General features: G+C 40.3%; 1 protein-coding gene across 1 annotated transcript in view; it reads right to left on the reverse strand.

Annotated features, from left to right (window-relative positions):
* Positions 1-680: 680 nt before the first annotated feature.
* Positions 681-26,228, reverse strand: part of PRKX (protein kinase cAMP-dependent X-linked catalytic subunit) — a 75,604-nt gene continuing 50,056 nt past the window's right edge. Inside the window, exons 4-9 of the mRNA XM_020786982.3 lie at positions 15,095-15,214; positions 8,615-8,710; positions 6,674-6,731; positions 4,882-4,959; positions 4,239-4,389; positions 681-3,644 (exon numbers count right to left, since the gene is read on the reverse strand). Coding sequence (XP_020642641.1) covers positions 4,264-4,389; positions 4,882-4,959; positions 6,674-6,731; positions 8,615-8,710; positions 15,095-15,214 — 478 coding nt within the window. The 3' untranslated portion in view covers positions 681-3,644; positions 4,239-4,263. The remainder of the gene's footprint in view (positions 3,645-4,238; positions 4,390-4,881; positions 4,960-6,673; positions 6,732-8,614; positions 8,711-15,094; positions 15,215-26,228) is intronic.

The following is a 26,228-nucleotide window of genomic DNA, read 5'->3' on the forward strand; positions in this document are numbered from 1 at the left end:
TAACTGCTCAAATGTTCTCTTGCAAACAACAAAAAGATTTACATGGCAGAGCAGTGAAAGATAACATGAATTGTTTAGAAAATGAACTAAGTAAGCTGTTCAAGCTCTGTATAGATTTACAGATAATTCATGAGTACTGTCAAAGTTCTGCTACTTCAACTGCTTCCCTAATATTCCATGAACATTTTTTTAAAAAAAATCAGCACGATGCCTGCAGATACTTTTGATAATTTGACAGTTCTGGAGTCAAAAACTTTAATTAAACGTTAAGCAGCAAAGCATCAATCTTATCAGGTCTTACAATTTTTCCCAGTGGAATCTAGTACAGAAATCTCTTATTCATAGAAGCAAATTATATCACCAAAACATATTAAAATGTTCAATATACCCTGTTTTCCCACAAATAAGACCTAACCTGAAAATATGCCCTAGTATGATTTTTCAGGATGCTCGTAATATAAGCCCTACCCTGAAAATAAACCCTAGTTAAGGGAAACCTTGCCCTCCACCACTGTGCAGCATTGTGCAGCAACTAGAAGATGACATGACTGTAAAATAAAACATCCCCGGTTTTTGAAGCAAAAATTAATATAAGACCCTGTCTTATTTTCGGGGAAACACTGTAATTAATTCATAACTGATATTTGTATCATAACACATACAACAAAACAGCCAAACCATTTTTGGACTACATTTTATTTACAGATCACAGTGATTTTCCTTGTGCAAAGAGGACTGACTGACACATCTGTACAGTACCTATACATGAGTTACTAGCAAGCACCTTCATTGACATCAGTCCAAGTCACCCTTGGAAGTCGTTTTCTGCCCCATTTGGTTCTTTATACAGCTTAACCATTCCTTATTTACTGTACAACAGAATTATTTATAAAGCTGTCATGTTTGCCATAGAAAAGTGCAAAACATAGGAAATCTGTACACAGTACAAAAGAATCATGCTAGAGTTCTTGAAAGCTAAACAATGTGTGAAATAGAAACCACAGAGCCTTAGCTTTCTTCCACAGTAAGATAACCAGCCTGCTATATTCCACTTCCTATTTATCTTTGTAGGGGGAATCATCCAATTAAATGCAGTTCCACACCTACTTCTGGAAATATTAAAATTGCTCTTTTAAAGTAGATCACTTGGATCAATCTTCAACAGCACAAGCTGTTGTCATTCTATTAAACAAAATCATTGGATAATATATGACAGTGGCTCCCCAATTTTGAGCAACCCAGATGTTCTTAGACCACAGTTCCCAGGAACCTTCACCACCTGCTGTGCTGGACAGGGTTTCTGGGAGTTGCAGTCCAAGAACATCTGGGCTACCCAAGGACGAGAACCACTGATCTGTGACATGTCCCCTTTTAAAACTGTACTGTGTCATTTTTTTTGTTGCAAAATAATTTAGTTCTTCAGGATAAATTTAGAAAGATCCTTAAATTGAGCTATTTTGCTTTCATCCCCAATCTATCACAAAAGCTTTTAGCTAATGTAAACAAGTGAATTCTGTTTGAAATTATTTGAAAATAAGATATATTAAAATGGCCAGGGGAAATAAATATCAGTAGCAACAGAAGTAAACTGAAAGGTGTCTGTGTTATTTTTTAAAAAAATATTCATATGGAGCTGTGGCATTAACTTTTTCATACCTGCATGTGTTTCCCTTTTCCCCGCTTTCCTTGTTTTAAAAAAAGAGAACAAAATATAATAGATGTTTTTATGCACTTCCCCTATGTTGAAAAGGTTTACTTGGTGCTTCATTCTATCAAACCTCAATAAAAGGATGACCTTCTGTGCAACTTGTATTATATAATTGTAACTAATGTACAAGATACTTTCGTTGTGAGATGTAGTACAGTGTGTTTAATAACTGCCCAAATGCTTATTTGCATGAATGTGACCCAGCCACTGAAGAATCAAATAAATCAAATATTCTCATGGAATGACTCATGAGTGACACAATGCTATTGAGAGAAGAATACCCATGGAAATCCCATTGTCAGTTAAGGAACTGGGCCAGCTTTACTGTCAGATGCACTAAAATAGCTGAAAATTTAAAAAAGAAAATATACGGCTGCAAATTTTAAATGGAAGAGATACAGCCAAATCTTGTATTCAAAGCTAAATTGTTAAGTGAAATAGTTCTAGAAGGCAATCACTATTAAAACAATGTTTTTGGAGAATGCCATACACCACTTTGAATGGCTGGGCAATAATGTAAATATTTGGATTTACATTATGTATAATCATTAAACATTCAAGTTAAGCTTGTAATTTCTAGCATTCTTTCCCTAAGGGTACCAATATTACTGAACAGACGTATATAAAGGGACCAGTAGTCCAAAATATATGGAGGGCACCAAGTTGCACAGTATAGAGAAAATAACAGCTGGAAGTCAACATTTTAAAATAACTTCTTAAATATATGCAGGCAGAACATCTTGCATCCTTAAAATAACATCAAATCCCAGGAGTGGCACTTGGTTTGAGCAGTGCAGTTATGGATAGATGAGTCTTTATCTTAACCTAAGTTATCTATGAAAACCCTTCATGATTGCTAAATCTACCCTTTCAGGTTTATTTTGATGGTACCAATTGCATGATTAATCCTAATTTAAACATGGATTTTCTAACTGCACTGCTTGATACGTGATGACTCTTTCAAACATCAATCCATCACTTGAGGTTACAGTGATACATATTATGCATGACCCTGCACTTAGAGTAGAGGCTTGGGTGAGATAATTTTTGAGCCCCTGGCAACTACAACAATTCTATGAAAATCTGAAAACAGAAAACAAGAGAACTTACCCTTATTAGCAGTCAGTGCTGCAGTGTATGTGTGTGCGCGTGCGCCTTGCTATTATTTCATATGATTAAGAATGAAAAACTTATTTCAACATAGTCTGTAGTCACAAAGACTTGTGATGTGCAATACACATCCTTTTACTTCAACTTTGAAAAGAAAACATGATGCCATCTAAGGACAAAATAAGGCTTATGACAAGGCCTTTTATCATTCAGCTTTCAAGTAGTATGGTGTTAAGCACTGGAAGTGATACACTTTTCTTAAAATTTATGTGTATATTTATTTTTATAAAGAATTACAAAATATATAGAAGATGCTAAAAACCTATTTATCATTTCAGGATTATTATTTTCTCTTCTGGAGGGCATCTTGAAGAATAAAAACCATAGACTCTGTAAAGTACAAAATTTTACATTTTGCACAGTTTCTGTGCTCTAGTTGTATTGAATTCATTATATACATATATACTAATTTGTGCTTTAAATGATAATCTTAGTATAAACTTACAAAGTTAGTCTATGAGATAACTGCAAAAAAGAGTTGGGCATTGCATGAAACAGAACTAAAATAACTTTAATTTAAAAAAAGCTATCACAATTTCAGTGTTTGCACCTCACCTAGGTACCTCAGTATTTTAGTTTACTGAGTAATGCCAGACCCATACAATGAAACCCAAATATTGTCCATTTCCAGACTTATAACCTCATTTCTTTAAAGTCTGTGCTTAACATAGTAATATTCTTTTGTTTATTCATTTCAGTAAAATTCTTCTGCAGATTTTCAGTTCTTCTTTTCCAGTCACAAACTATCTGAATATTCTTCCAGTGTCTAGCAAATAAATAAACAAGTGTTCAGTATATTCATATTTCATTGTAGCAGACATTTGCATTCCCTCATCTTTTACAAAGTTTTATAACTAGACTTTGAAACTTTGGGCACCAATCATAGACATTAATACTTCTTTTATGATTATCTGTAGTAATAAGTGTAACTGTATGATATGGTGCATTATACTCTTATGCAATGAAATATCTAAAAGAGGGTCAGGAGCCACACAGAGTATGGGAGCTACAAAACTCAATTTTCATCCACTGGGGCTTCTGAGTGCCAACCTTGCTCCCTTTGCCAAAATCAGGACTGTCACTTTTTTTGGTTTTTAAATGCTAAATGCAGGTTTTTAAAGTCCTGACTGGACACCTGTGGACTGAGAGCTATGTGATTGCCACCAATGCTCTGTAAGAACATTTCCCCTTTGTTTCTTCATATAGCCAAAGTAGTGTAAGAAAACTATTACCATTATTTTAATATTATTGCAGTAGATATTAAGATATTTGCTATAAACAAGCTTAGACTTTAGTACAACAGCACTAAAAGAACTTTTACATATTTTTGCAATGAACAGTGATTATGATTCTCCAATACCTTAATTATATTCTTTGTCTCACACTTAGAAGTTTTTGAAAATTTCTAGGTCTTTAGGAGGTACAGGAGGTGTTTTGTTCCAGTCATCTTCAGGATAAGCTTCAAAATTAGACGTATCACCGTCATTTGATACTTTCGGTATTATAGGAGGCTGAATAAAAAAGGACAAATAACTTTTAAGTGAACAAATTTGATCTGTGGTCAAATGACTTTATGTCTAGAAGTTTCTGTAACTACACATCCATTTTCCTTAAATCATGTGGCATAACATTAGCTTATGCTACTTTCAGTTGCTTGACCTGATAAGCCCGATCAACCACAGCCTCTTGCACATTATGGGCGAAACGCGACAGGAGTAGCCTTATTGAAATCAGTGGGAACTTGCATAACTAGCAAATAACAAGTCACTTTCATTTCAATTTAATCTACCCTAGTTGGAAATAATTTTGGATTTACTCAAACTTTTCTATCATGCTTTTAAGACTTATTTTAAGGAATGTGACTCTATGACCTTCACTGTACACTATAGTTCCTTTGGTACTTCTCAAATAGAACTGGAACAAAGTGCAAAAAGTGTCAAATGAAACAGAAGTATTCTAGTATTTATCTCATCCAAAGAGAAATTAAATTTTGTGCACCTTACCCTTAATTTTCTCTGTGGTACACCATCCCAGTCTACAGACCTAAACCATCGGTGCCTCTTCACATCATCAGCTCCATTCTTTGGAAAAATAAAAATTATGATGTAGGTTAATACCAGGGTATAGCAAAATACGCTGCAGCAAAACCTCTATAAATTGCAATGACCACACGTGAATTCTATCACCTGTGCATTCTATGCATTTAATACAAATCCTTCAGAAATCCACATTTTCTGGTCTCATGTACTGTATTTTACAGGAGAGTCTTGTGTACAAAATCTGGATTCCTCTGGTTACAAATAACCCCTTTTTACATATTGTTTGCAAACAAGATGAACACAAAAACCCCAACAACACTCCAAAAGTAATATCACTAAACTAGGACTGAGATCTAAAGCAGCATCTAGACATGATCTAAACCTGTGCATACAGAACTAGAAAATAATTTTTGCTTTTAAAACTGTAGGCCTCCATACTGTACCACTGACCTTTTGAAACTCATTTAATACTTGAATGTTATTTACTAATCTATCTGTTATGGGGGTGTTACTGTTTGAGAAACATGTGCACAGAGTTCTAAAAGCTCCACATAATTACTTCCTTAGTTATTTAGATATACGATGAGGTACGCAGCAGAAGAAAATATGAGTGGGTTTGCCTGTGAGAGATTGCAAATCTCACCTCCTCCAACACTGTTTACTGATGCTTCGTGTGTGAACTGCATTAATGTAAAGAGCTTCACTGATTGATGTTCTGGAGTCCTGAGCTTTAGTATACAGTGGTGCCTTGCTAGACAGTTACCCCACATGATAGTTTTTTCGCTAGACATTGGCTTTTTGCGATCGCTATAGCAATTTGCAAAACAGTGACTCCTATGGGGGAATTTCGCTGGACAATGTTTGGTCCCTGCTTCGCAAACCGATTTTTGCTAGACGACGATTTTGACAGCTCTCTCTGCACTCGCAAACAGGTGTTTTCGAGACCTAAGCTTCGCAAGATAGCGATTTAAACAGCTGATCGGCGGTTCGCAAAGCGGCTTTCCTATGGCCGATCTTCGCTAGACAACGACGATTCTTCCCCATTGGAATGCATTAAACAGTTTCAATGCATTCCAATGGGGAAATGCTTTTCGCTAGATAATGATTTTGCTAAACAGCAATTTCATTGGAATGGATTATCATCATCTAGTGAGGCACCACTGTACTGAGAATATTAGCCTCAAAATATTACCTGCATTTCTCTAAACACAAGGGCTGAGGTTTAAAGGAAAGTGCTTAAGTTCCAGGGATGCCTAGAGTTTTACAGACAACTAAAAGACTGATATATTGCATGCCGTTTATAGAAGAGTACTAATATTTAGATCCTCTGATTTTTAAAGATTTGTGTCAATGCTGCTGTAAACAATAGTGAAACAACACAGCAAATACTGATTCTATATGAGACTGTACATAATTTTGTTTCTGCAAGCCAGCAGAAAACACTTTCACAAATAATAATACAGCAGCTGCTGAGGCTAAAATACTGCAATCAGACTCATATAAATTTGAACACTTGTCTTGTGGTTACATTTTAGCTGGGAATGCTGCATTGCTAGCTGTTTATCAGATGCAAAAAGTAATGAAGACTCTTGAATTACTTACTCAATTACAACAACATCACATAAAACATTCCTATCATAGCAGAATTTGCTCTTAAGCAGAAAAGTATTTCTTTAAATTGAAACTAAGCAGAACATTTATGTAATGGTTTGAATATGGAGAGCTTAAAAACCTATTTTAAATATTTACAACATACCTTCATGTTTCCCAGCCGTCTTGTTCTGTCAACCACAAGAAGCTTTTTAATAAGGTCCCTGGACAAATAAGGGGGAAAGGTTGCTAGACTTTCAAAGCTGAATTGTTTCCATGCAGTTTTTTTTAAACAAGAAACAAACAGTAACTGAGAAGATAAAGAGCATAAAATACGTGTGTGTGTGTGTGTGTGTGTGTGTGTGTGTGTGTGTGTGTGTTGTGCGCGCGCACGCACAAGTAATGTCAGGTAAATTAGTGTATCATTTTTTAGCTACACAGAAAACTAACTTTCTGCTTAATCATTTTGGTTCTCTATTTGTTTAACACATTAAAATTAAGAGTAAAGATAGGAACCGTTGCTTCCATGATGACAAAAAAAAAAAACCAACCCAAATCTTCCTTGATATACTCCAGCATTTTATTACGATTTGGCACGGTGGTTGAAGGTTGGCTGCCTACCTCCTTCACAAAAAGATCCTAGCCATCTCACTTTGGGCTAGGAAGTTCTAATTATCGGGAAAATGCTAGCCAGACAAAAATGGCCAATTAATCAGAAGATGGCTCTGGTTTTCTGTTTTGTGCATCAGGAAAAAATGCACTGTGGACTATGCTGAGTCAAAGTTGTTATCATACCATTTTCTTAACAAGAGAAACACCTGAGTGACAAAACCACAAGGTAATCATTTTCCATTCCAGATGGATGGTAGATGAAATGGGACTATCACAGTGTTGGTCTTGTCCAAGTGCCTGCTACATCGGAACATTAATGGATTAGTGTGGGGGAAAAGTGATAGGAAAGTGAACCTTCCATACCCCTGCCATGTATGAACTGGACCCAGAGGTATGGGCAAGAGAGGATGTAGTTTAATGTACACTGTTTAAAGCATACTACCCATGATGTCGCAAAGCAATGTTACTGCTTTGACATATTAAGCAGGTTGTTTCCTTTTATATATACTATGTTCACTGCCAATGCGCTCTTTTCCAGAGACATCAAATAACAAACCTTGCTGCAGTGTTTAAAACAGAAGAGGAAAAGGTAATGAAAATAAACTTTTCATGGATAGCTATATGTTCTACATTCAGAGTCAACAACAAGCAGCAAATTCATTTTTTTTTAAAAAAACACTTTCAAGATATGATGCAGTTTCAGTACTCCTACTCTAAGAAATCCATATAGCAAAATGCCTATATGCCTATATAGGGACAGAAAAATGTGTGCTGTTGAGATCCTATGAACATATGTTGTTTATAAGTTTTTTCTACCCTCTCCCTTACTTATCACATCAGCTCATATCTTCTTAACGGAATGAAGGCATCCTAACTAACCATTTCCCTCTCGACAACCATCATCACGATCTAATGTAAACTTAAATAGCCAGGAAGTGAAAGGTTTCATTCTTCTAAATTATGCACTGAGTTAAGAGGTTACAGAAATGAAACACCATGGTATTAAGCTTTCACAGAGCAAGCAAGAGCAGATCCTCTAATTATGAAGAGCAGTTAGTCTTAACTGCCTTCTTTGCATTTTCCTGCCCCACTGTATCTATGGCAAATATATATGCAGATAAGTGTCTTGAGCATACAATACCAACATGCAAGATTTTATATATATTTGAATAACCAGTAGTCTTTTATAGATCCAGAAGCCAGTACGAGAGACATCACCCACTGTAACTCCGTTGTCATAAGATTAAAAACAGGGTGGATTTGATTTAAAACACATTTATTTAATCATTGATTTTTCTTGACCCTGATCAAAATAAATAATATTTCCCCACTCCAGAATAACAAATAGCTCATGCCTACTACGTTCTTGAATAGCTACATATGACAAATGACTCCCCACACTGTGCTGTGGTCTCCACTTTGACTGCTATTTTAAAATAATATTAAAGCAGAACTTAAAAGAAAATAAACATACAATTAAGGTGAGCACACTTACTTTACATATAAATCTAAATGTCTGGGGAAGTCTATTTTGCCAGCAAGTATCTTCTGATATATTCCAAATGGGTTGTCATCAAAGAATGGAGGAAACCTTTTTAAAGGAAACACAAGGCATTGTGATTAAAAATGTCAGTCACGAAGCTCCTCTCACAGCCCCAGCGTTCCCCTTGTTCTCTTATGTGAACATATACTCTTGGTTTCCCACCAGATCTGACTCCCTAAAAAGGCTCTGTCAGGTTGTGAATCAAACGCAGACCCAGCCCCTCTAAGACCAGCATTACTTCAATCTCCACATCTCCGGGATCTCTCTGAATCAGCCTGTTTGGGATTTTGCTGAATTCACAGCACCTGTCCCATTCAGGCATTCAGAAATGGGTTAACCTCAATCTGAGAAGGGAGAGAATTCCAGTTGTGCTCCCACACCCCACCTGTGACTGTCTCCATGTGAAGAAGGATAATCTAAGAAGAGGCTGTTTGCCATATATGGAGGATTCCCATGTAAATGGAACCCCCCTTCCCTCCCCTCAGCTCCCCAATCACATGGAACATAACCTTTCCTTTTTCCCTGCTCCTTCTGCTTGTACAGGCAGGAGGCATGTCTAGAATTCTCCTCCCTTCACCCATTCAGATTACTCCCTCCTTGTTTTGACGTCTGGATACAGCTAGACAAAGGGACATATGAAAATCATGGGGATGAGAGAAGCAATTAGTTTTTCTGTCTCAAATGGCAAAATGCCTTATACCAAATCAAATCAACTACTTCCATTTGCAACTGAATCTATATGGCACATTAAATGGAATTTGATACCACACAAAATAATGTGAATCAATATGGCGACGAATCCTATTTCAGGGGCTGGGTGACTTGATATATGCACAGACAACATTTCCAGTGACAGATGTCACGCCACTTAACACAATTCTGAGGACATCGCATAAGTGTAAGTACTTCCACAATAAAATAGCCATTCTCTTACTGCAGAAGCACAAAGAGGTACTAAGGTTGTGATACTCCATTTACACGTCATAAGTTTTCCTGTAGGCCCTAAATAATGGAGAAGGATGAGACACTGCGATATTTTCATGCACTTTTGACCAGGCCATTCTAAGACGTATCAGCTCCCCAGAAATACATAATCATGTAACTGAGCAGGATTAAACAGATACGCCCGAGAGCCTTCATATTGGAGAATTTGATTAAAGGGCTTTCCCATAAATCAGGGATAGCAAATGCTTAACTACTAACCAGAGAATACTACTATGGCCACACGTTTTTGCTCCCATATAGCACTGGTTCTTAACCTTGGGTTACTCAGGAGTTTTGGACTGCAACTCCCAGAAGCCTTCACCACCAGCTGTCCTGACTGGGGTTTCTGGGAGTTGCAGTTCAAAAGCATCCGAGTAACAAAGGTTAAGAACCACTGCCATATAGGATCTCCTAACCATTTATAAGCATGATTCGTTCATGGAACTCTTCCAGTTTAGACATAAGGTTTTTCAATCCAGATGGTAACACGTATAGCTTTTGCTATTACAGTATATATTGAAATTTTCAGATGCAACTAAGACAGCGTGTTTTTAAAAAAAATAAAAAGTGAAGCTCTCCAGATTTTAACAAGTCCCTCTGATCTGCCCTTCCTTAATATTATGTTTCCCTCTGTCATGGAAGTTTGGCATCAAGGAAGCTGGAGCTGAGGTCTCACTTTTGCAGCCTACTGTCTGCAGTGGTGAGATAGGTGAGGCAAAGCAGAATTCCATCTCAAGGCAGCTTCTGCTAACCAAGCTTTTCAGATTCATTATACATAATTCACAGTATGATGTGGTTTAAAACAGCTTACAAAGGGCTTTTGGTGCAACAGTTTCTTGATGTGTTTTTAGATAACATCTCTGTATATGTAGCAGTATTTAAAAATACTACAGTATTCAGGAAACTATTTCTGTCTTTATGACCTTAGCTGTGCCTCTTTAGCTGATTTTTATAATAGTTTTAATGGAAATGTTTCTGCAGGAAGTATCAGACCATATTTTGGCCACTTCTTTTTTAAATATGTTTTTTTTTTTTAAAAAATTTTCCAGAACAGGCAGAAAGCAAATATTTATAGCTATATTTTAAAAATAAGAACACAGGCTCTCTAATCTGTCCATGTCCTCAGTTTTACACTAATTCTTAAAGAATATGATTCTATCAGAATCAATGGTTCTTGATATTAATAGTTTTGATATTAATAGTTTTGTACTGATTTTTTGATAATTCATTGCAGCCAGTTGAGTGAAGCCCTCCCTTTTAGCTTGCCCTCCTGCACCAGTGTTGTTCTAACAGACAGAATAAACAGGCAGTATGTGTGGTGGGGGTCTACTGAATTCAGTGGGGATTTGGTAATCAACTCCTCTGCAAGTTCCACTAATGCAAATGAGCTTACTCTAACTGTGATTTAGCACAGTCCCAATTAGAGTAGGCCCCTTTGAATCAATGATCATACTGAGGAGTTGGCTCACTAAATCCTCATTGATCAAACACACCTACTTTAGTCCAATTTACTATGCTAAGCAATAGGATTTTGGCCACTAAAATAATTAGTGGGCAAAATAATTGCATATATATGTGAATATAAAAAATGTTGTAGAATACTTGTACAGCTGGAACTACAAGGTTTTCATTCAACATTTATTCTCTTGCAATGGGGTTTATTGTAGAAGAGATGCTATATTCATTTCCCCACTTTATTGAACACAGAATTAACAAGATACATGACAAGATAAAGCAAAACTTTTACAGCTTTAGATGACAGTACACAAGCAGTCATTTATGTTATGCAATCGCATGGGACTTTAACAGGAAAGGCATTTAAGCAGCAAATATCCGGTGAAGAAAAGAGAAGAATATTTGAGGTTTTCAATTACAGTTTTCTTCCCCTAAGGAAACAAATTGAGTGAAATAATTGATATATTAAGTCTGAGATTGCTGCCATCTGGTGGATTAAAATATTATTGTATTTCTGGAATATGAAAATACATTCTCTCATACTCATTCTCCTTCTTCTTCCACCTTCCACTCTTTAATAATAAAAAAGTTAATTTCAAGTTACACTTCGGTCTATTGTACCATCAATATAACATGGTAAAAGCATGTACAGTGGTGCCTCACATAACGATGTTAATTGGTTCCAAACAAAACATCGTTATGTGAAAACATCGTTATGTGAAGCACCATTTCCCATAGGAATGCATTGGAAACCGGTTAATCCGTTCCAATAGGAATGGATTATCCGGTTTTTTCCCTCCCCCCGTGGCTTGGATCTGACCCACGGCGGCTAACTCAGCCATGGCTTGACTCCCTAGAGTCCGGCCATGGCTGGGGTAGCCGCCGTGGCTCGGATCCAAGCCGCGGGGGGAGGGTGGTGGGATTGGAATGCCTTTCAGGCATCCCGGGCTTGGATCCCACCCGCCGCCGGTTAGGGTAACCGGCGGCGGGTGGGATCCAAACCCGGGATGCCTGAAAGGCATCCCAATCCCACCACCCTCTCAGCCTGCCCCCACAGCTTGGATCCAAGCCGTGGGGGGTCGCTGGGAGCGGACACCCCCCCACCCTGCAGCCGCCGCTTGAAGCCTCCCCGCGCTGCTTTCCCCAGCCATTCTCGGATGTCCAGGCGTCCGAGAACGGCTCGGGTAGGCGGCCTGGGCAGGCTTCAAGCGGCGGCTGCAGGGTGGGGGGGTGTCCGGAAGGTTTCCAGGCTTTCACCTGGAAACCTTCCGGATACCCCCCCCTCTGTCCCCGCTGCTGGTAGCCTGCCCGGGCCGCCTACCCCAGCTGTTCTCGGACGTCCAGGCGTCCGAGAACAGCTCGGGTAGGCAGCCTGGGCAGGCTTCAAGCGGCGGCTGCAGGGTGGGGGGGTGTCCGGAAGGTTTCCAGGCTTTCACCTGGAAACCTTCCGGATACCCCCCCCTCTGTCCCCGCTGCTGGTAGCCTGACCGGGCCGCCTACCCCAGCCGTTCTCGGACGTCCAGGCGTCCGAGAACAGCTCGGATAGGCAGCCTGGGCAGGCTTCAAGCGGCGGCTGCAGGGTGGGGGGTGTCCGGAAGGTTTCCAGGCTTTCACCTGGAAACCTTCCGGATACCCCCCCCTCTGTCCCCGCTGCTGGTAGCCTGCCCGGGCCGCCTACCCCAGCCGTTCTCGGACGTCCAGGCGTCCGAGAACAGCTCGGGTAGGCAGCCTGGGCAGGCTTCAAGCGGCGGCTGCAGGGTGGGGGGGGGGTGTCCGGAAGGTTTCCAGGCTTTCACCTGGAAACCTTCCGGATACCCCCCCCTCTGTCCCCGCTGCTGGTAGCCTGCCCGGGCCGCCTACCCCAGCCGTTCTCGGACGTCCAGGCGTCCGAGAACAGCTCGGGTAGGCAGCCTGGGCAGGCTTCAAGCGGCGGCTGCAGGGTGGGGGGTGTCCGGAAGGTTTCCAGGCTTTCACCTGGAAACCTTCCGGATACCCCCCCCCGTCCCCGCTGCTGGTAGCCTGCCCGGGCCGCCTACCCCAGCCGTTCTCGGACGTCCAGGCGTCCGAGAACGGCTCGGGTAGGCGGCCCGGGCAGGCTACCAGCTGGGGCTGGCTGACGCTTCGGAGGAGCCGCGGGGAGAGGCCTCCCCGCGGCCCCTCCGAAGCGCCGGCCAGCCGGCCGGCATTCTCGGGGCAGGCGCTTCGGAGCAGCCGCGGGAGAGGTCTCCCCGCGGCCGCTCCAAAGCGCCCGCCCGGAGAATGCCTGCAGGCTGGCCGGCGATTCAGAGCGGCTGCGGGGAGACCTCTCCCGCGGCTGCTACGAAGCGCCGGCCAGCCGGCCGGCATTCTCAGGGCAGGCGCTTCGGAGCAGCCGCGGGAGAGGTCTCCCCGCGGCCGCTCCAAAGCGCCCGCCCGGAGAATGCCTGCAGGCTGGCCGGCGATTCAGAGCGGCTGCGGGGAGACCTCTCCCGCGGCTGCTACGAAGCGCTGGCCAGCCGGCCGGCATTCTCAGGGCTGGCGCTTCGGAGCAGCCGCGGGAGAGGTCTCCCCGCGGCCGCTCCAAAGCGCCCGCCCGGAGAATGCCTGCAGGCTGGCCAGCGATTCAGAGCGGCTGCGGGGAGACCTCTCCCGCGGCTGCTACGAAGCGCCGGCCAGCCGGCCGGCATTCTCGGGGCAGGCGCTTCGGAGCAGCCGCAGGAGAGGTCTCCCCGCGGCAGCTCCAAAGCGCCCACCCGGAGAATGCCTGCAGGCTGGCCGGCGATTCAGAGCGGCTGCGGGGAGACCTCTCCCGCGGCTGCTACGAAGCGCCGGCCAGCCGGCCGGCATTCTCGGGGCAGGCGCTTCGGAGCAGCCGCGGGAGAGGTCTCCCCGCGGCCGCTCCAAAGCGCCCGCCCGGAGAATGCCTGCAGGCTGGCCGGCGATTCAGAGCGGCTGCGGGGAGACCTCTCCTGCGGCTGCTCCAAAGCGCCGGCCAGCCAGCCGGCATTCTCGGGGCAGGCGCTTTGGAGCGGCCGCGGGAGAGGTCTCCCCGCGGCCGCTCCGAAGCGCCCGCCGGGAGCCTATGGGGGAAACATCGCTATGCGAGTTTCCTCCATAGACTGCCTCGCTATACGAGGCAGTAGTTTCCCCCAGAAACCCCCTCGCTATGCGAATTCATCGTTAAACGAAGCATTCGCTAAGCGAGGCACCACTGTATTATCATATGGACTTTCACATTCTAGTGCACCTTTGTGTGCAGAATGTTTCCTCTCCACAACCTGATGTGAAACCTTGATTCTCCTACAAATTAGGTAGGCAACAGTGGGGTAACATCACTGTATGCCTACTGGTGGACATGATTTACCCCTCAGATACAAATCACTGAACAGCTGCCACAGCTTAGATAAAATACTCCTTGTAGCCCCAGTAATCATCTTCTAGGCTGCCAACAAGATGGACACACGTGATGCAAAACAGCTTCTTCTGCTGATGAACAGTTTTATGCTGAGCCAGGCAAGCTGATAATGAAATTTAGACATTTGTGCTCTTTTGCTCAACACTGATTTTGTTCACAAAGAAACATTTCTAACCAGATAAGGCTCTGGTCTACGCACTATTATCCATCTTCATTATTGGAAAAGACCCACAGGATCAGCCCCAATGACATGACTAGATCATACTGTTGTTGTTCTAGTTGAATGGGGACCCATCATAGATATAGCTCCCATAAAGCTGAGAGGATTTGTGAAAAGAGCACCAATTTCCCAAAAGAAACCAAAGAACTGTAATTCCTTTTCATTTACAGCAGAAAAGAATTCCACATGATTATGTGTTTCGAACAGACTCTTTCTCGGTCTCCAAACATGTTTTTTTCCCTATTTTATAATGAATGGATTATCTCAAACAATGAAGTAACAAAATGAGATTGTCCATGCTACTTTCAACAGAAAGAAAAAGCAAAGTATAGGTCGCTTTAAAAATTCTGTCCCCTCCCCAGACTGAAAAGGAACTTACCCAGACAACATCTCAAATATGAGAATGCCAAGGGCCCACCAGTCCACTGCTCTTCCATGACCTTTACTCTGTATGACTTCTGGGGCAAGATACTCTGGAGTTCCACACAGCGTCCATGTCCTAAGCAAAAATAAAATAAAATAAAAGAGAGAGACAGAGAGAGAGAGAGAGATCACAAAACTAGAAATTAGTTCCATATAAAATAAGCTTCTAAGATAAAAGGTAAGGCAATAATGAGCTCAGCATGCTGACTTACACCAAAGTCATTCAGTCATTCCATCTAGCCTTATATTATCAACTCTGACAGGCAGCTGATCTCCACAAAAAAAGCTAGGAGAGAATCTTGTCTGAACCCCTGATATTACTTGGCTGTCTCCCATTCAAGTGCTACCTAAGCCCAGGTCTTCTAAAAATCAGATGAGGCTGGGTGTCTTCAAGGCATTTGCAGTTACATTTAAAAGAACATTGCTGTCACATGATAACACTCTTGCACATAGCCAAGCAGTCTCTTGCAGCAGGATGAGAAGATGTACTTAGTGTGTGTAATCGGCAGGTGTTCCCAAATGTACAAGCACTTTGAATCCTATCCCAAGCAACTCTTCATGAACACCAGTCATCACTGATTAAGAGAATTATTGACTTTGATGGACCCCTTTTAACATCTGAAACAAAAAATGCCATTTAAAAATCGCCATATATGGCTACAGATACTTGGCAGCACAATCAGAAGTAGCAAGAATCTACCCAGATTTAAACTGTATCAGTTTCATCTTGGAAATTTCAAAAAAGCCACACAGTCAGAACTTCTAACACTGCATTGGCATCCTTTGTCCCTAGATTGCTGAATTCAATTACTGTTTTCAGCTGGTGAACACATTACAGTACAAGCACTGAATAGGTAAGGCTGGTGTTTTAAACTTAATTCACAAAAATGGATACCTCCTAAGCCAGTACAATGGAAGAAGATATATATTCAACTGCTATGCAGAAGTAGGGAATCTCTGGTGGTCCCAGGACCAATTTTCTACTATTTCTAACTGTCTTCCCTGACCCTACCTTTCTGATGGCAAGTAGAGATGTTTTTAGTAGACATACCTCTGGCCCCTGATTCTTCAGTGAGGAAGGCCTTTTGGCAGTGAGCATTGTGCTTTTTGTTGATGCTGCTTTAAAAACAGACAATAGCAAAAATCCCAAAATAGATTAAAATATGAAAACAACATTATACAGACTATCTGAGTACTTGTTTTGGTGTGATAATCTGTATAATGTTGTTTTCATATTTTAATCTATTTTGGGTTTTTTGCTATTGTCTGTTTTTAAATTTATGCCACGAGCCACCCTGGATCCTGCAAGGGAGATAGGTAGGGATAAAGTAAATAAACAGAAAATTGTAAATAGTTGGTTTGGAACATAAAGTGTCCAAAGCAGCCATATGTATTAGAAACAGAAAAATGCACCCACTCCTGTTCCTTCTTCATATGCCAATAATCTGCAGAAAAAAATACACTTTAAAAGTCATGGACATAGATCATATTCCAGTTTAAATAGGAGCATGAATGACTTTTAAGGCTATAGGTGACTGTGGAAGATCTGAAACAAAGATTGATGAAATCCATGAACAACCTCCAGGAAGCTCCTCAGTCAAAATGACTTTTAACACACACTAAAGGCTTCTCTACACAGCTTTTTTTTTTTGGGAGGTGGGGGAGCAGACTGGAGAGTGCTGAACATGGGCACCTGTTTTGGGGGGGCAGAGGAAGTATTAAATTTGTCAATATCCTGAAGTGGCTCACCTATTAAGCTTCTTCGCAATATTGGAAATTCAAACTGGAAGGAGACGTGACAACTAGAAGGGTCACTTTTGTTCCATTTCTAGTGATCACACAGGTTGGAAATGGACCAAACTAAAATGATCCTAGCCTCACTAAAAAAGGAGAAGCCCCTGAAAGGGGCTCAGAAAGGTGTGAGTAGGAATGCTCTGGGGATGACTTGGTTTGCTCCAGCAATTACATCATGTGATCTCTGGGAAAAAAAGGAGTGAACCAACCCATTCCCACAACACACCAAGCAGGGGGTTAAATGCTCATCTGATCACACCCTCCATCCCTTTAAATCAGAGTAGACTTGATTTAAATCACATTTATTGAAATAAAAAAACCTGGATGTTTCATGATTTAAATTGAATTTGATTTTTATTTAAATTGATTTTTAAAAACCATTGATTTTTATCTATCCTGCTTTAAATACTTAAATCCTCCCCATGCCTTTTATGTTCATGAAGTTTGTAATTTATAAGGAAAAAAAATAATCACCTCCCTCTGCATTAAAAAAAAACCTTGCTGAAAGTATATTAGGTGTCATTAGTATTTTGTTGTTATAACGTTTTTCATTATTGAATCTGACAGGAAGGTTCTAACTAAGGCATGTGGATTAGCTCCAGTATGGAAACATCTAAAACCACTTCCCCTCCCCACCAGGTGTCTCCAATGACATTAGAAATTGCTGATGCAATTCCCAACCTAATCAAGGGGAGCATACATTTCCAAGCTACTCTGTAAAATGATCTCTAGTGTACATTTCTAAGCAACGTATTATAACTCATAATCATAATTATACTTTTCTGAAGTTTAACACATCATAGAATTATGGAAAAAATTGCCATCTGTACCTTCTCAGTAAAACACTGTATGGTGTCTCATTCTCATTGCAGCCACAATATTTAATACATGTGTACCTGATGCCATGATTTGCGCTACAACATGTATTAAAACCAACCATGTGGCAAGACATTTATATGTACTGCATGCATGTTGGACCTTTAACATAAGGTCCAACATATTTTTCTGCTGCCAACAGAATTATCTGAATAAAAAAGAAACTTCATTTTCTTTTTAACAAAAACAGCAAAAACAACAAACAAAGCTTTGGGAGTTAACTTTTCATTCTCATGAAACTTTGGGCATAACTTTTAACACTGGAGAAATGTTAATATTATTTTGGTCTGAGAACCAAAAGACTGTGTTCTAGTGCCATCTAGCAGCAAGGGTGATGATGATAGAGCCTCTATTTTTAAACCATAGCATCAACATTTATCAAATCCAGTCAAGTTCTAACTTAATTTCATCCACTTATATACAGACATACACAATGAACACAATTTAGCAGCACTACCTGTTGATGCACTACAGGATGCTGTAATAGAGACTTTCTAGGAAGTTTTGTTATTATTACCCATGAATTTACTCTCTCCAAAACATCTTCTACCAATGAAAGTTGCTATGTAGATTCCCCTTTACACCACTGCATACAGGGAGTTACTGCACCACAAGCTGCTCATAGCTAGTTCACTGTATGTTGAGTTAGGCATTCTTCTTGACATTTAAGGTGAACTACTTATTTTGTTGTTGTTGAAAAAAGCCTTTAAGACATTTTGCTAAACACACCCTTGTTAACTTCACAAACAGATTAAATATTACAAAACCGATCAATGACCAACAGCTAATTCCTTTCAAATACTTGGTTCAGGCAGGAAATTTCCCAGGATTTGTGCTCCTACCAAGCACTATTATACAGTAGACTGAAAAATGAAATAAAGTTACATATTTCAGAGCATAATGAATTATGCCATTGCAAGCATGGGTGCAGAAATTCAGCCCAGTTTTAAACATGGATAAAACTGTCTTAGATCATTAGATGATTAATCTGTAATACTTTAACTAAAGATGTGGAAATTTATGAAGCACTGTTGAGAGTAATGTTTAAATGGATACACCTGTATGACTTTAACAGTAATCAATAGTTGTATGTTGTCAAATTGATTCTGAATTATGCTAACACCTTCCAGGGTTTTCTAAACACAGAATATTCAGAATTGATATACTATTCCCCTTTTCTGCAATGCCCTGAAACTGTGGAGTTCACCCGATGCTACAAAGGCTGGCTCTTCTCTTGGAAGGAACAGTGGGGAATCAAAGTCCCAACCTCTGGCTCTGCAGCTCAGCACCCTAGCTCGCTGCGGTATCTGTAGGAAACTTTCCTGCAAAATGGCCACTCTTAACCATTTCTATTCCCAATGTGTCAAGCAGTATCAGTCCGTCTTTATGCTGTCCCCACCTGCCCACTCTGACATACAAATTTTTATCCATTCCAGCTGGCACAAATATTCACAACTCCTAACTATAAAAGTTACTTAAAAGCTATATACGGTGACAGCCATATTGAAACACACAAAAATTCAAAACTCCATACCTTTATAGGCCAGTTACACAACAGAAAGAATGAAATTACTCCTTAAGTTATAATCATACTGTCATGCAGTTGTACTGCATGGGAAAAAAACTTGTATTGCTGGAAAAAGGAATTAGTTGCAAATAACCCTCCCCCCTTTTTTGTAGCTGGCTACTTGCAAGCTCTGGCACACAGCATGAAATAACAATCTGTATTGTGTACAAGCAAATAATTCCAATGCATGTGGAAATATAGTGGTGCCTCGACTTACAAACTTAATTGGTTCAGGAAGATGGTCATAACTCGAAATGGTCGTAAATCGAAGCACCATTTCCCATTGGAATGTACTGAAATGCAATTAATCTGCTCCGGCTGAAGGAAAAAATCACACACACCCCAAAAATCACTGCAAGACCAGTTGGAAATGTGATTAATCCTTTCCAGTTGAAAGGGGGGGGGAAGAAAAGCAATCAATCGTGCAAGACCCATTGCAAATGCAAACAAGACAAAGCAAAAAGGAATCAAGCAGATTGTGCAAGGTTGGAAATGGGGGGGATCCAAAAAGCAAACAAACTCCCCAAGACCCATCGGAAATGGGGGGGAAATCCAAAAAGCAAGGAAACCCCCCCAAGACCCATCGGATACGGGGGAAAATCCAAAAAGCAAGGAAGCCCCCCAAGACCCATCGGAAATGGGGGGGCAACCAACAAACCCTCAAGACCCATCATAGCACAGAAACATAACCCCCCCCCAGCTCAAAACCATGCTGCAAAAACACCCAAAACTGTTTTTAAAAAGCAGAAAACAGCACCTTACCTTACAAGGCAGTCCAAAACCTCCCTGCAAACACACACACACTGAGAAGCAGGAGTCGGCAGTCCCAAGCCTCTGACAACAACACATACTCTAACGGCTGGAGCGGAAGAGCTACAAAGAAGCAGCCTCGTCGCCACCTACAGTTAGAAATTTGAATTTCCTGCCTTTTTCCCTGCCTTTTTCTGTTCGTAAGTGGAAGCTCCGGTTGCAAGTCGAAGCAAAATTTTGCGGCTGGAGCAGGTCATAACTCGAAATGGTCATAAGTAGGGGCATTCATAAGTTGAGGCACCAGTGTAGCTATCTGTATCTTGTACAAGTAAATAATTCCAAGTGCTTCCTATAATGTGATGTCTGGTATATTCAGAACTGAGTTGCTAAAGTCTAAGCTCATTAAGCATTTTTTAAATGTCTGCCATTTATAAAGACAACTACAGTGGTGCCCCGCATGACGACAATAATGCGTTCTGTTAAAATCGCTGTACAGAGAAATCGTCATCAGGTGAAAATAAAAACCCCATTGGAATGCATTGAAAAATGGTTAATGTGTTCCAATGGGGGAAATACCTGCTCATGCAGCAAAGATCCTCCATAGGGCGGCCATTTTGCCATCCCTGTCTTGTGGAAATAGGTCCGGAAAGCAGCGGGGAGCCACTTCGCGAACCGCTGATCAACTGTTTTAAATCGTCGTATTGCGAACAATCATTTCATGAAGCAGGAACCTAATTGTTGTTAAACAACAACAAAAAAACCCCATAGGAACCATTGTTTTGCGATGGCAATAGCGATCGCAAAAAAGACATCGTCAAGCGATTTCTTTGTTTAACAGGGAAAGCGTCTAGCGGGGCACCACTGTATTATATTTATTTTTATCAGCACCAGATTTTTTATTTCCTTTTTTACCCTTAATAAATGTAAGATTGATCACAGGGCAGATGACTGTGTAATATGTTGCCTGTAGTCCAGGGTGGCAGCCCATAACACTGCTCCGAGTCATACAATTTACCAGGCGGCATTATCTCAGTCTTGTCTGGATTCTGCTAGCTGCCCCATATTTAGGTCACTAGCACTGCCAGACACTGGACAACTGAGACTGCAGAACTGAGTTCGCAGACAAATGAGACATGCAGCAGCACATCCTCTGAATCTTAATGCCATCTCTGCTGCTTCATGTATTCAGCTATGTTTGAAGCCACGTAACAACCACTCACTAACATTCCCCCCCCCAAAAAAGACATTTACAGAAAGGGTGTAAACAAGCCAGTGAATTAGCATTCAGATTTAGGGATCTGTTTGTTTTTTAATGGCCAAACTACTGCATAATTCAGGTCATATGGCATTCTTCCCCTCCTCTTGTTAGATTTCTCTAGCTGTTTGTTTCTCCCAGTTTGCACTCATCAACCAGAAAGCTTCAGTTCATTATATACTATGACTTTCAACATGAACTGGGCAAGAAGACAACTTGAAAAACCCTGAAAGTCAAGTAATACTTCACACCATCACCTCTATTTCTCACAGCACAGATACTGCCCCTGCGATGATACAGAATATATTTGGACTGGACAGTACCAGTGTGATGTTAGACAAACTATAAACAGTTTCAGCACACTGTGATTTCTTTGCATTTCTATTCTGCTTTTTGAGGTGGTATGTATGTTCCTCCTTTATCCACACAATAATCCTGTGAGTCAGATCAGATAGAGAAAGTCACCCATCAAGTTTCATGGTTCAGTGGCCAATACTGCACTTATAAAAGTTTAGAAAAATGAAAAAGTCAAAACCAAACAATTCTTCCCTTGCCAATTAAGACTGACAGGAGAATAGCATAAAACCTGAAATAATCCTGTGCGCACAGTTTAAATGTCCTTAAGATGTAATATTTGGAAGGAACTAGAAATATTACTTGTTACACCTATAAAGGAACTCTATAACTTCCTTCATTACTTTGCAATTACATGCTCAGTTACTCATTACATAAAGGTAAATAGTTACTATATTGCATTTAACTGGTTACTTTCAAGCTCTGAGTGTTCCCTAGCCAGGTGCCAGAGATGGGAAGAGGATGTGAAGCTTGTTTGAATATCCAGCTTCAGGGCATTTTGTAAAGTTTTCTCAGCTGGGAGGTGAAAAAATTGAGCTGGGAGTAGAGAAGACACAGTAAAGGCATTTGTAAATGTAGGCTGGTGATCATGTAGATGTGTCATTAGCCCTTTTTATGTTAGCTTTCAGCCTGCCTCAAACTGTAATGAAAAAGCACATGTAAATGATTCACAGAGTAATTTTTTGCTTCCCAGAAGTTAGTTTCATTGTTTTCAATGGAAATACGTTTGAAAAAGCATGCACAGGATTGCAGCTGTAGTCTGCAAAGCAGCTGGCAGACGATACTTCAACCTCCAGGTAGTGATAGCCCAGTTTTATCAGGTCACTCATAGTCTAGAAGAAATCTATTTTATGGCATTTCAGAGATCCAACAGCAGGAGGAAAGTCTTCTTTGCTTTTGCACATGTTATCACATGCATACTCTTCAAAAACAAACATACAAGGGTGCTACAATCTGTTGTCATCAGTGTGAGTCAAACATCAACTGCTCTCTTGTCATTTACACTCCCACTTTATTCCTCTCAGCTCCACAATAAATCACTGAAATCTACAGTCACAATTGCAGGAGAAAGGAATGCCTGAGACAATGTGCGTCAGTAGTTATTCCAGAAAGGATAAGAACATACTAGAGCAGATAGTCCAAAGGCCTTCACCTTTTTGCTAAAAGGCAGTAGGTAACAGTTATCTGTTAGTTTTCTTTTTGCGCTTAGGATTCAAACATGGATTTTCTTCTCTGTATTGAACAGTATTACAGCAAAATTCCAGTTCTACTAAGAAAATGACAATGTATAAAGTTTTTTTTAACACACACTGACTATAATTTCTTTTGTTATTGAAACATTTAGCATACATACCAGATCAGACATAAAACAACATATACTAGAAAACTAGTACAATGGATATTAAACTCAATTTTTGTTAACACGTAACAATTTTAAACTGGAAGACGAATTGTTTCATTTTTATTACGCTATTTTGTGCTTAGAACAGGAATCTATCCATCTACAGTGTCCTTGGTAATGAAATAGAGCCAGGATCAGTAGCAGCCTGGCTTTCTCTTTGAGTAAAACTTTATAAACCATACTGTTTTAATCATGCATCTTCCTCCCTGTTTAAGAATATACATACAGCCTAAGGACAAGATGCAGAGGACTTATGTGGGATTTTGCACTCAGGATGAAGAAGGGAGCCTGGTAGCTGACTCATCTGACATCCACAGAGGCAACTGGGAGCTTCTGACCCGCCCCATCAGGAGCTGTCAGGGAGTGGAGCTATTCCTTGAAGGCCCACCCAGCATGTAAACCAGATTCCTTTGTTTCCCAAGCAAAGAGAGCAGAAAATAAGGGACAGCCATTTCTGCAAGGAGGTGTCAAATGTCCCCTTGCACTTGCTTTGGAAAGTTAAAACTACTTGCATAACCTGGAACTGTGTGAGTAGACAGCCACTTTTGGATACACGCCTTGGTTCCTGACCTTGTAATTTAGTTTCTTCAAGATATTGCCTCTTGCCCTCCAAATTGTAGAGGAAGACCCAGAGAGCAATGGAACAATAGGCAGGTAAAGAGGGCATACAGAAATTTTGCCTTAGGCGTAGAGGTTTCACTTTGTACTTTAAAACAACATCTGTCAATGATGACTCTGTTAATACTCATACTCAATGAAAACCTTGTTTTCTATTTTTCTAGTTCCTTGGGCCACTTTTCCCCATCATTTTGTCTCCAGAAGAATCCTTGTGCGCTGCAGGATTCCAGAACATATTCTGTAGTGCACAGCCAGCTCAGCTACGACTACTCAATCTTTTGCCTTCACCAGATTCACACTTGAACTGAGAGTTCATGTGTGCAAGCTGCACATTGTCAAGGAAGGTCAACAGTAGCAGGCAGTCTGCCACTATCAGGCTTCTCACTGAATAATTTAAATTACATTTTCAAGGAAACTTGTAACTTGGGAAACACAGAAAATATCATTTGCAAGACAATGGACAGTTTTTAACTGCAGATCACATTTTATCAAAAAAAAAAAGCTGGATTTCTATTATATATTTTCACTCTATCTGCAGAACTCAAGCCACATAAATTTCAGCAGCAAATTACTGCAATTTAAAAAGTCATCCTATTTATTTATTTAATAAATATACTTGTATACCACTGAATTATTTCTAACCATTACTCTGTGTGATTTACAATAAAATAATTACAGATAATATAATACAGTATAACAGTAACAAATCAATAATAGAATAAGAAATAATCAAAAATAGTTAAAATATGATTGAATATGCGTGATATCAAATCTAACTTGTAGCATTTTCTCTCAGACATTTATGACGATGGAGTTGAACCGGCAGCCGCAATTAACAGGATTCAAGGATATGTATCATGTAAGTAAGTATGAACAGTGCTTAAGAAGAAAAATACCATGGAGGTGTGAAGGCCATAGATTCTTTGCAATTGCATGTGGGTGGCACTGAGAGATGTGAATGTACCATCAACATAACTTCCCAGAACAGGCTGCAATCCTGCCAGGCATTAAGCTATTCTATGTCGTAAAACTTTAAACACCTATTTTACCTTTAATAAAGAATAGATGAATTTGAAAAATGTCTCGCTGGCCAGATCCAAGCCAAAGGCTCTGCATCTTACATCTCTAAGCAATCCATTGCGCAAATAATACTTGGTATACTTGGGTGTAGATTATTATCTGGACAGTACTTAATTTTTAAAAAAATACTTATTGCATTCATATAATGGCTTGCTGTCACCTCTTCCTTGGGATCAGAAAGGTGATCGCCACCTCTATTGTCAGGAATACAGGCTGCATAACACAGGAGTAAAATCTACTGTAACAGTTTACAACACTGTTTCATACTTAGTGATGGCAACAGTACAACTGCTTTTCTAAGAAATAGTGATCTGGTCACTTTGTTGTTTCCATGTGCCATCAAGTCACTTCCAACTTATGGAAACACAAACAAGATTTTCAAGTTATGTAAGGGTGAACAATGATATTTGGTGACCTGACTCTGAACTTTTGAGAAATCTTTGAGACAAAACACAACTGTGGGACAAACAGCACATTTTGAACTCCTGCTTTTCTCTCGGTTTCAGTATACTTTGTTAAATGCTGTCAAGTTGTATTCAACTTACAATGACCCTAATAGGGTTTTCAGATAGGGTGACAGATAGGTGGGGTATAAATCAAATAACTAACTAACTAACTAACTAACTAACTAACTAACTAACTAACTAAATAAATAAATAAATAAATAAATAAATAAATAAATAAATAAGAGATATTCAAGGACTGCCATGCCCTAATAAATATCCAGATCTGAGCAGTAATTCGAACCCAGGTTTCCTGAATCCTAGTCCCTCACTGTATCCATTATACCACACTGGATTATGTGCCCTTGATGGTATATTTTAAAACAAACTGTATATATTTACGATGGTGAACTTGCCAATGCACTTGTGGAAAGAGAAAATATCACAGAAGGAAAATTATTAATAAGTTCCATACAGCACAATAACATTCATATTTTTTTCTACTATGTAATGTACTGGTTTTGGCTCATGATGAGCAAAGATGTGTATCAGTTCACACCAACTTTCAGGGGAAATGAAACGAGAAAAGGCAGTTGATTAGCCATGATGACTATAATATTTCACATTTTCTAATCTTTCTAATCTACCCTTCTTGGATATTTTTTGATATGGATCTACAGTAATGGGCTGTGTCACTCAGAGTCAAACCAATGTTCCATTTAATCCAGGATGGTTAATCCTGAGTGACACCAGTGTTGCAAGAACTCAAGGAGTAATCTTTCTCATGTTTGTCACCTGAGATGTTTACCTGAGATTGTTAGGAAGCAAGTATAGAAAGATGCAATATGTGTGCTCTCCCAGTGAACTATGCTCTGCCTCTGATGTTGGTACACAGAAATATCAATGATGCTGAATTGTATAGTATACTTTGTTTTATAGATAGATTTGTTC

This window comes from Pogona vitticeps, chromosome 3, assembly GCF_051106095.1.
Source record: "Pogona vitticeps strain Pit_001003342236 chromosome 3, PviZW2.1, whole genome shotgun sequence".
Classification (NCBI taxonomy): Eukaryota; Metazoa; Chordata; class Lepidosauria; order Squamata; family Agamidae; genus Pogona; species Pogona vitticeps.